We start from the raw sequence: 11601 nt of genomic DNA, 5'->3' as shown, positions 1-11601 counted from the left end.
TGTAAGGTTAATCATTTTCATTCTGGAACATTCACATTAATGGTTGTAGCTCTGAATTATAAGTATTAAGTTGTTTTGTTTATTTTTTTCCTTAAAGGCTATATAAAGGCGGCAATACATTAATTCAATATGTAAGGAAAATCTGAATCAGATACATTTCACACAACTTGTCATAATTTGATCAGCATGAGACAGTCAGTGGCTTGAAATCCATATTAAAAGTGGAGCATGATAGCAAAGTTATTCAAGATCATATAATTTTAAGAGTGAAGTGTAGTTGAACGAGAACAGCAACCTTCATTTAATGAAAACTGGAATTTATTGTGAAATAATGTATGTTAAACCACGATACTGATGACATGACAACATTTAAAATAAGAGAAAAATATAGCTTGACAGATTTATATCCTAAATGTCAACTTAATTGTATCTGTATGTGATAAAACAAATCTGAACAATGGGAATGAAACACAAAAGAGAGGATAGCTGATGGACAATTAAACATGTACATACAAACAAATGAAAAGAGGTAATTGCAGTAAAATTCAGATTTTATAAATTAATTACAAGGAAGCAACCACATTTCTGTATAGATTAAATAAAAATCTAAAAAATAGCATGATGTGAAAAATCATTTTTTATAATACAATTATTGCATTACACTGATGCTGTCAGTAAAACCTGAACAGTTGACAGTTTTAGTGTAGTGAAGTAGTCCATGCCCATCATATCTCTTTAGTCCAAGAAAAAAATATTATTGAATTGTGTTGCACACAGCCTTTTCACTTCCTCTGTAACACAAACAGAATCTTGGTGAGTTTAGATCAACAGAAATGTTTTTATAACGCTACATGTAAATGAACTAAACAACTGTGATCAAAAGTTAACAAGTAGATTTTAATAACTTCACACCATTAGATCACCTCAGTGTTGGTCAGCTCATTTTTACATACCATTCACTTCAATGAGGTTGGCATTCTTCTGGTTCAAAATGACGTACAGCTCCCTCTGATCAGACTTCTTTCCAACAACCCAGTAATCGGTCATCGCTTTAACAATGATTTCCTCGTCCTCATCAACCCTACAAAACATGCACAGACACCAAGTCTCATCCACTAACTTCCATCATTATATGCACACTAATTCTCGTGTGCATGTAATGACGGATAATGCATGCAATTATTACTCCATAATAATTTAATAATTCAATTTTCTATTTCACCAGAAAATAAACATTGTTTGGGAAATGATGCTCATTTCTGGTCCTACATATACATTTATTCCAAATACAGTAGATCAGTGGGATTGCTTACCTTGCAAAATCGCAGTTGATGTCTCCAAGGATTTTCATGAGGTCCAGATGGACAGATGTGAGGGACACGCTGGTCGTCTTGCGCATGTGGATGGTGCTTTTCTCAGCCAAGTTCATGTGGTTGAAATAGATGAACTTAAACTGAGGCTCCTTCTCTGGCCTACAACAACATTTTGAGAGAATTAGTGAAGCTGAGGTATAGTCTTCCCGCCCAATGTAACATGCATGGAAGAATAAAAGCAGTTATGTGTCTTTAAAGTGTGATAAGTGGCATGTAAGTTGATATGAGGGATTGTACCACACAAAACAATACTGCACACCACATAGAGCTCAGGTATGATAAGAACACACTGTTTAGATATGATTAATGAATAAGCTCTGGTAACTGCTACTCGAAGAGAGATGATACAGTGGACACTTGTATTCGGCATGCAGGTAAGTGAAAGCCTTGTCAATATACAGGATGACCCAGTCATTTAAGATCGATGCATTTACGAGCAGTGAAGCAGGACTAACTTGATAGTTGCAGTGACAGCTCAACATAAATATAAATAGTTTAAAAGTGCTGTACCACAAATAAAATAGTCAAGGGCTAATTCAGTGCCTAAGCGTGGCAAAAAAATCACTTACAATGCATTTATGATATTATTTCATGACTTGACACTGAGTTTTTTTCTGCAAACATTAGATTTTCTTCATTCAGCAGTTGAAGTGAAGCTCTGGAGTAATACTGACCCTGATATCCTTCGGTTGATGTTGTACTGCTCACATATGTCAGAGGCCAACAGGGTGAGTTGGGGACCAACCAGGCTGTCTAGTTGTTCACAAAACTCACGATTCAAATCCACTGCCACTACGTGCACAAGGGGAAGCAGGGTTTGAAAGAAAAGTTAACATTTGACCGATTTCCTGATAATATGATTACTAAATCAACTGTTAACAAAACAAGAACAAAAATTAGTTACAATTACTTAAAAGCAGACACTTACCATTTACCATGAAGCATACAGCTGCACTCATAGCCTGGGTAAGGAATAACATTTATAAAAATATGAAATCAGCAGATATGCTTTATTTCAATCAAAAATCTACTTTTATTTGTCTAGAAACAAAACGATTAACCATAATTGAGCACTTATTGTTTAACAGATTCTTACAGAAAACCCACAACTTTGGAGTCACTGCTTCAATATTTAAGTATTTTAATTTATAAATCACACACATCACTTTTAATAAGAATGAGCAACTAAATAAATAAGCAAATGTTGTATCTTATTTGAATTAGTGTTAGTTTCCATTTGCACAGATGTACTAAATTAAATTATTATTATTAACAATATACTTTATTCATTCATTAATGATAAATAATTAAAAACATGAATGTTAGATAATTAATATCATGTTAAGCTTATAGATTAAAATGCATAAAGAATAACACTGAGTTTGACTCTTTCTCTCACCTTATAAACAATCAAATGTAGCTCCTCGTAACTGTCCTCTGTGTTCACAAATATCCTGGGAAATCTGAATTTTGCATCTGGATCTTTAAGATTTGCTGGTCCTGTTAAAAATCTGTTTCCATAATATAACATGATGTTAGTACAACTTTGGACTTTTCATGCATAATACAAATATTCACTGACTTCTTAAGAAGGCACCAAAATCCACGGTCCACAAATATCTTTTTCAGATGATGAACAATCTGTGATCATCTCCCATGCCTCTGAATAAGGTGCCAAGTTCTCAGTCCTAACAGCTTGCTACCAGCTACGCTGTCCTGCTAACCTCCATGGGGTGGCCCACAGACGACCCTCAGAAGAGTATGCTCCCATTACCCACATTACACACTGAACACATACCAACAAAGAAGCTCTCCAAATTATTTATCAGTCTCTCCTTGATCGATCTCACAGAATAATCTATAAATCTTACTGGAATCAGTCCAACGTAACCCCTTTGTGCCATCATCCACTCGTCGAACAACCAGCCAGGTTATTGCGAAGTCTGTTAGGCTTATTGTTTTCTCTTTGCCACTAAAGCAATTAAATTACCCTTGTGCAATCTGATATTTAGCAGTGTTGGTTGATCTGTGTTGTCTTAGAGCTGCGCTTGGCTGCTTGTGTCCCTGAAGCACTGAGCCCAAGCAGGCAGGCAGAAGGCCAAGAGCCCGCTGTTCCAGCCCTGAGTTTAAAGCAGGAAATATCTGGATACTTGCCTCCCATAGTGCAACAGATTCCCAGCCACCTCTGTCCTGAGCGGAGAGTCTCTTCCTGCAAGCTGCCGAATGTTTGCACACACAAACATACAGATCATTCATTCATAAATACAGCTGTAGATGGCACAAATCTTTGGAGCACATTCCAAAAAAAAATCACACACTGAATTATGACATGACATCAGTTACACTGTGTCTCACCTCAAAATGATTGTATCCTACTATACATTTAACTGAAATTCACTGGTATGAAAATCAAATTTGCACAGAATGTACACACCATCTTAAAATAGCTAAATCAAGTCACACATACTGTTAGTAACTGTATACGTACAGTTACACAAAACACAAAAAATTGTATTAGTAGGTCAGAGACTATAAACATTAGAAGCTGGCTTTGCTGTAGCAACCAGGCTTGTAAATAAATTCTGATAAATGCTTTTGAATTTAAATCAAAGAAATAAAGTATCACAGTTTGCACAAAAATATTGAATAAGCAAACTATTTTCAACATTGATAAGTTTCTTGAGCACAAATCAGCATATTAGAACTGTTTCTGAAGGATCACGTGATCACAGGAATAAATTATATTTTAAAATGTTTAAATAGAAAACTTCATAAAATGTCATTTAAATTTAAATAATATTTCATATTATTGAACATAACTGTTTTACTGTATATTTCATTAAATACACAGTATGCATTCTTGGTGCAGAGACTTTTTTTCCAAAAAACTATTTTGCTTTTTTACATTTTTACAAAATAAAAAAAAGTTTTTACAAAAAGTTTTGAATGGCAGTGTATAACAAAACGTATAGCAATTAATTGACACAGATGATGTTTGAGAATTAAAAATGTAACAATTAAAGACAGATAGGGAATTAAAATGCTTTAAAATTTATATTAAGATTTTAATGGGGCCAATTTGACACACTGAAAAGAACCCCTGTATAAAAAGTGGTAGACTAGGGTAAAAAGGGAAATGATTCAAATAGCTAATTCTATCTATTATGTATCTAAGGCTTACACATTAACAATATAACAGTACAATGTAGTAGTGCTCAGTCTCTGTCTCACCTCAGGTTCAGCGTGCCGCGGGAACAGTGAGGTCGTCAGGTATTTGTACAGAATACGCATGTCATCCTGCTCTAGACCACTCCTACAAAATACAGCACAGAACATAAGACTAAAACTCAGACAAACTTGCTCATTCAAATACAAGAAAGTGTTTCAATAATAATGTGAATTGTTTACATGTCAAAACTTGGTAGCTGTAATGTGTTATCAATGCGAAACTTTAATTTAAACAAGTAATCATTCAAACAACATTCAACAGGCATAAACACAGGCACTTCTGTGAAAGCAATTTTTGAAAACAAGATATGAAAGTCATGTTGTGAATTCAACAAAGAGGATTAAAAGTCATATTTAAAGTCTATCTGGATCCCTGTGCCAGACAGTTTGTGATTAAGAAGCTTTGGCTGTGCCGCTTTATTGAGTCCCTGCAGTCTCATCTCTCAGACTTCATGTCCTCTATGGCACGCAGTTATTTAAGGTAAACCCTCATTCATATCATGCATTTGCAGTATTAGTGAAAATTCCTTCAAAATGATAATGCAACAAAATATAATTTAAAGCTATAATCAACATACAGGAATTCTTAAATGTGTGATCTGAATACACAATCATTAATTATCATTAACATAAATTAATATTAAACAATTTTTGAGCTTGACAGCCACTCATCAAAATTCACTTTTACTGTATGGAAAAGAGCAGCATGAATATTCTGCTAAATAGTTTCTTTCTCTGTCCACAAACAAAATAAAGACTTATAGGTTTGTAAGTTAAAAATGACAGAATTTAAAATTTTGGGGTGAAATATCCCTTTAAACTATTCAGAGGCGTGTATAGATTGACATTCACCAGATCAGCTGGTCGTTGTAGAGAAAGGCTGTGTATTTGACAAGACTCAGGTTCTCTTCTACTCTATTGACAAAAGACTGGATCTTCAGGTAGGTCATCTTATCAAGAGGGAAAAAGCTGATTCCCCCGAAGACATCCAGCAGGTCACATGACTGGAGATGAAGTGTCTGCAGGTACTAAAACAAAGCATACAACAACAACTTGAAAAAATGTAATTTTAAAAGATATATTTGAAAAAAATCTTCTCAATTATCAGATAAAAAAATAACAGAGTATAAATAAGTGCAGATTAATATCAGGACTGACATTTTGCTGATCAAGAACGGTCTAGAAAAAAACTGTACAACAACACTATCCCCTCAAACTAGGGGTGTGCAATTAAATTGAATTCGATTATCATGCGCATCTCGTCAGTAAAGCCGGTTCAGTGATTGGCAGTAAATCGCCATCACCTGCTTTCAAATGGAGCGGGAATTACTACACAGAACCGTAGTTCACCGACAAGATAGGCAATGTCGTGTTCATAATCGCAGACGAATCGCCTTCGATTATGAACACCAAATTGCCTAGTTTGTCAGTGAACTACGGTTCTGTGTAGTAATTCCCGCTCCATTTGAAAGCAGGTGATGGCGATTAACTACTAATCAAGAAACCGGTTTTACTGACTAGATGCGCATGATTATCAAATTCGATTAATTACACAGCCCTACCTCAAACATGGATGAAATTACCAAAGCTTCCCTGATAAGGCTGACGTAATGTAATTTGACAACTTGATGTGCTGAGATGCAGCCCTGGTGTGACTTTGCCCAGCAGTCAGTGACATTTAACCAAAGCCACAAATTGCACTTTCACTGAGAGCATCAGGGCACAGCTCAGGTTAGGGAGGGGGAGACGTGAAGGGTTTCCCTTGACCTAAGCTGAATTATTCAAACAGGCGAGTAAGCATGATGCCCTCAGAAAGGAAATCTGAACCGAAGAACCAATAAGGCAAACACGGACAAATAAGATTGTCAGGCCTCCTTTTCATATATGTCTCACATTGGCCATTTGGATTCAATTTACACATATATGTGGAATATAAAAACAGAAATAAAGAAGAACACCACATATCTCTACAGTTTTGAACTATGAAATATCTTTGCAATTTATCTTAGTCCTTAACTGTGGGACTTTAATTTCAAGTGGTCAGATTATCAGTGACGTCTTAAAAAGTCAAGTGAAGAAGCTCTCATAGCAGGGCAACAGTATGACTATAAAGAAAAGCAATATTCAAAGCCTAAAATTAATGGTTGTTTCTTTTAAAACGTGCATAAGCATGTATCAAACAGACCAAAGGTATACACTGTCTACCTTTTATCTGATTAAAGGATTGAGTTCTCTTAATTAATACTTTATTTACCCTGTAAAAGAACTTTTCAAGCTTTTGGGTAAGCAGTTCCACTCCACCAGCCTCAAATGCCCTGCTGAATGTGCCGTTGAAGAGCTAAAGATCAACAACAATGAGAAAAAAAAAACAGTTAGAAGCATCAGCTGTTTGTAAAAATAATGAGGAAATAATAATTATTAAAAATGAGAAAACTGATAAATATAAACAGTGTTTACCTTATACATACTGTAGCACTGTTGTAATACAGACCCATAAACTGAATCCTAGAACACAAAGAGGGGAACAACTTAGTCTACACAACCAATCAAAAGTTTGGGGTTGATAAGATTATTTTAAATAATTATCTTATACTCTGCATTTATTTGATTAATAATATAGTAAAAACAGTATTTTTTAATATATATAATTTACATTTCTTTAATCATTTTTATATATTTTTTTATATATATGTATAATATTTAGAAAAATGTCATTTATATTTCTGTGATGGCTAAGATGAATTTCCAGCAGCCATTACTCCAGTCTTTAGTGTCACATGAATCATTCTAATATGCTGATATGGTGTTCAAAAAACAAGTATTATTATTATTAAAGAGTAGACACAAAACATCATTTACTTGCAACTATTTTTTTTTTTAATATTGTCTTTACTGTCAATTTTAATCAGTTTTATGGATCCTTGCTGAATAAAAGTATCTTATGGAGCTTAAACATTTGAACGGAAATGCACCCCAGCCTGAATATTATCTTTCTTTTTTTCTGTAGGGTGTGTATCATGTAAAAATATATATATATATATTAAATATTTTCAACTATCATTTCATACATTACTTACAATAATCTCTTCCTCTTGGTATTCTACAGTGGGTGGTTTACCATCTTTGTTGGGTTTTTCAACCATTGGATTCCGTACAACCTTGAGAGAGGAATTCAGAGGTGCTTAATATATACATTAGCATCACTGTGTCAGGCTAGTTCGTTTTTATTCTGTCTTCTTTTGTTTAACATTTGGATTGAAAATAAATCTCTACAAAACATTACTGATGCATAGACGTACCATGACCATCCAGTAGCTCTCCTCTGGCTCATGGAAAAACTGTCGGTTCTTCTGAGTGTGGAGGGATTTGGCTGGTTTTGTTGGACAGAAGGTTCTGTAAATAAGAAAATCTCTCATTTATGCCTGTCTCTCTATGTTTTTTTATTTTTTTTTATCCCATCATTAGTAAAGTGCTAACCTGGTGAACTGAACGATGGCCTCACAGAGTCCAACATTGCGAATCTTTTCATTCTTCTCTATTTCAATGGGATGGTAAAACAAGATTTTCTTTTCCTCCTACAAAATACAATAACAGATCTATAAACATATGATTAACATACAGTAACCAAAACATGACTTCTGCCAGCATTAGTTCACCTTGCAGATTATTATCATGCCCAGACAGATTTTGTAGACATTTTATACATTTGGTGTGGAGATTTTTTTTTTTTTTTTTTTTTGCAAAACAATTACACTAGTTGTTAACATTTTCTAAATAAAGAGGATTTACCTCGCCCTCACGTGTTCCAAACTTAGGGTTATAGATGAAAAAACTGAGCAACGATGGCATGTACTGTTTCTCTTGCATTGCAGATGCCATTCTTGGGCTTATGAGATGGTATAAAATGGGAATAAAAAGCAGAGAATTAACACATCACGTCTGATTTAAAAATAAATCATATTTAGACCCCAGGTATTTGATAAAAATACCTGATCATCAGCATTAGTGTGGTCTGTGTCTACGGTTCCCTCTTTTTTCATTGACTTTGGCGTGCATGCCTTTGATCTGTACACAGAATAAACACGGTGAAAACATTTTCAAGAATAAACAGAAACAGAAACTTTAGATAATAAAAGTATACCTACTAAATCACTTAACTAATTTTAGATTATATATAGAAACTGTAAAAGCTACAATGTTTACGTTTTACATTATGGACACCAGTTAAATTTAATGCATTTGTTAAAATTATGTAATTTAATTGTTTAGGTTAACACTTAGTTTATTAGGTTAGCGAATAAACTGTAACTTCCTTCTTTTATACTTTTCATATAAACTGCTGATGGAAAGCAGTTTCTTAGACTAGTGAACAAGACAAAAAAGGTACATAATTATGTACATGAGCTAACTTATATAGCTAGAAACGTGAATTTGATAACTGAGGCAAATAAACAAAAAAAGGAACCAAAAGCATTTCACTTTCCATAAAAACAGTGACGGTAGTCAGAAAAATTAGCCTATTACTTACATGCTAGCTGGTTAGCTACAGCGTTAATCTGACTGTTTTCATGCCATGTTTCAAAGAGTGTTCAACCAACTGGTGCTTACCTGTTACAGCATAACAACAGAAACAAAGTGCTTGATTTGTTACCTCATGAGGAAAAACAGAGCTGAGATCAATGGAAAAGATGTACTTCCTGCTCTTGACACTGACAGTCGCCTGTGTTACAGTTGGATGCGATCGGGTAAATTTCATCCACAGTTCCGTTTCACGATTAGTCCTGTCACTCAGTATTTACCTCATGATTCACAACGTTTTACGTTAAAAGAAAATTTAAAAAAGCACTTTGAAGGGATTTTTTAAATCAGGTAAGCATAGTATTTACTACTTTACTACTACCCAATCCTCACACACACAAAAAAGTTTTTTTCACACCATTTCAGTCGATTAATTATCAAGCAAGCATTCTGTTTTCAAAACCAATACAGAATGATTACATCGTTTAGGGTGCGTTTCATGTCCATTGATGGTAATCATATTTTTTTCATAATATTTAAGGAAAATCATATTGTTGGCTCACACAAATAATTTGTGCATTATTTAATTTCCTTTAATTTGCCTGTTCCTTTTTTGGGTGTTAAGCTCAAAATATTAAATAAACAATAAACAATTAATAAATCATATTATGTTTAGGGGTAAATTCAGGTAAATCTGGGCAGTTTTTTTGCCACTGAGATAACGAGGAAAATACTCCAGTTAACATTATTTCAAGCAGATTTTTTAAGCTGAGTTTAAATGTAATTTTCTGGAAATTAAGGAAATACTAATATTTTTCTTATGTCTGCAAAAATTCTGTCAGCTATGTCACTGACTGAACAATCAAAAATGATTTACCACATCATCATGTGGCCAGCATGATGTTGTTTTTTTCTGTGGTCAATATTTTGAACACATTATTGCAAGTATCCTCTTCATTTTTTCAAAATTTTGTCTAAATAATATATTGTCAAGACATATATTAATTGACTTTCGACTGTGTTGGGTATTGTTATGGTTTGCAATATTTGTATGATTTAAGTTCAAATTTAAATTTGAGATTAACCTGATTAATATCATGGTTAGTCAGACAAGGCCATCGAAATTATGAGTCAAAATGCTGAAACTTACAACCCTCTAGAGCTGATTCTTGGAAAGTATCATGACTATTGTCATGACCCTATACTGTATTGATTGAGTTCACTGAAGATAATGAATTGTTTTTCATTGATTTCCATAGATTGGTTATCATAATTCATTACTGAACCTTCTTTGTATACGTTCTTTCTCTTGTAATATCAAAATGGTCTTTCATGATAAATCTGTATCATATTTTTATACTTTTTTGTTGATGTGGAATATCCATCCAACTGCAGAATGTGTTAGAATACCTCAGCAATAATTTTACATGTTGGATCAGTTTAGTAACACACCAGCTCAGTGGTTACAGATATTGGCTTGAAAACTGAAAGTTGCTTGTGAAACAATGCTAACGTTGCTATATTTAAACATGTGAGCTCTGGCTGAATAATATGGAGGATAAGCTTCATAGTATAGTTGCTGTATAAACTCCCCCATTAGTTGTTTGTTAAATCCAACATATTGGGCCATGCATGCACACTGGGATTATCTCAGTGGAGCTGATGCCATTAAGGCACATGTTTGCCTGGCTCATTTTGGTCTCTGGCTTCAGTGCAGAAAGGGGATAATCAGAAGCCAGGATTGATGCAGCATTTTCAATTCCATTGTTCTAATGGGCTAAGCGGTAACCTGAGCGGGATATCCTTGCCATTCAGTATTGAGAGGCCCTCTTCACTGAAACTTACACCTGTTCTCAGCGTCTGTACCTTTGTGCCTACTTAGTCTGCTTTACATTTGAACTCCCTTGTTTTAAGGCTTTGGTTACATCTAGGATTTAAAGGTTTATATTATATATAACTAAACATATAATGATAATGTGCAGGAGCTGTGCATGTCTTATGGGGTGATGTGCACAGAGTAACATGATTGGCTAAGGCTTTATCTGTTTTCAACAATGTATCTTCTTGGATGGTATAAACAACAGGTGCTGGGAGAGTGTGGTATCACTCTGCTCACAGCGCTTTTTCCTCTACGAATAGATTGATCATTTCTGCAGAAATTAAAAGCAAGACAAAGACAAATTTGGTTTGGTCTTTTCATTTTCAGTCTTCACAATTTCATTAAATCAGATTGAAATTAAATCGACGAGGGACGGGATTCCACAGCTGATCGTCCGAGACCTGAGGACGTTAGTTGGCTGATCACCCTAACCCAAAAAGGGTTAAGCCCTAAACCCCGAAAGGCTTCAGGGAAGGGGGGACTGACGTCTGAGGGTTCTGGACCTTCACTGCTGGTCTCTCAACAGATCAGAAAACGCGTGGTGCAAACGGTGAGACTGATTTTGAAAATCCAATTGTCTTGAAGCTTAAAACAATTTATTTG

The 11601-nt window shown here is 34.5% G+C and overlaps 1 protein-coding gene across 3 annotated transcripts; it reads right to left on the bottom strand.

Annotated features, from left to right (window-relative positions):
• Positions 1–89: 89 nt before the first annotated feature.
• Positions 90–9344, bottom strand: LOC306851906 (vacuolar fusion protein CCZ1 homolog). Of its 3 annotated transcripts, none has more exons than XM_079388407.1 (17): positions 9253–9344; positions 8591–8666; positions 8391–8487; positions 8079–8176; positions 7901–7994; positions 7679–7759; positions 7059–7106; positions 6856–6939; positions 5454–5629; positions 4605–4686; positions 3528–3589; positions 2773–2884; positions 2302–2335; positions 2048–2165; positions 1314–1472; positions 954–1081; positions 90–791 (listed from the first exon to the last, which is right to left on the bottom strand). In XM_079388407.1, the coding sequence occupies exons 2-17, from the start codon at positions 8602–8604 to the stop codon at positions 736–738; spliced, it is 1443 nt and encodes a 480-aa protein (XP_079244533.1). In that variant the 5' UTR covers positions 8605–8666; positions 9253–9344; the 3' UTR covers positions 90–735. The 3 variants fall into 3 exon arrangements, with proteins under 3 accessions (XP_079244533.1, XP_079244535.1, XP_079244534.1); XM_079388409.1 differs by having other exon boundaries at positions 299–791; positions 9130–9328; XM_079388408.1 differs by having other exon boundaries at positions 299–791; positions 9210–9323.
• Between the last annotated feature and the right edge of the window lie 2257 nt (positions 9345–11601).

This window comes from Barbus barbus (genome assembly GCF_936440315.1).
Source record: "Barbus barbus genome assembly, chromosome: 32".
Classification (NCBI taxonomy): Eukaryota; Metazoa; Chordata; class Actinopteri; order Cypriniformes; family Cyprinidae; genus Barbus; species Barbus barbus.
This window is presented reverse-complemented; position numbering and strand designations above follow the sequence as displayed.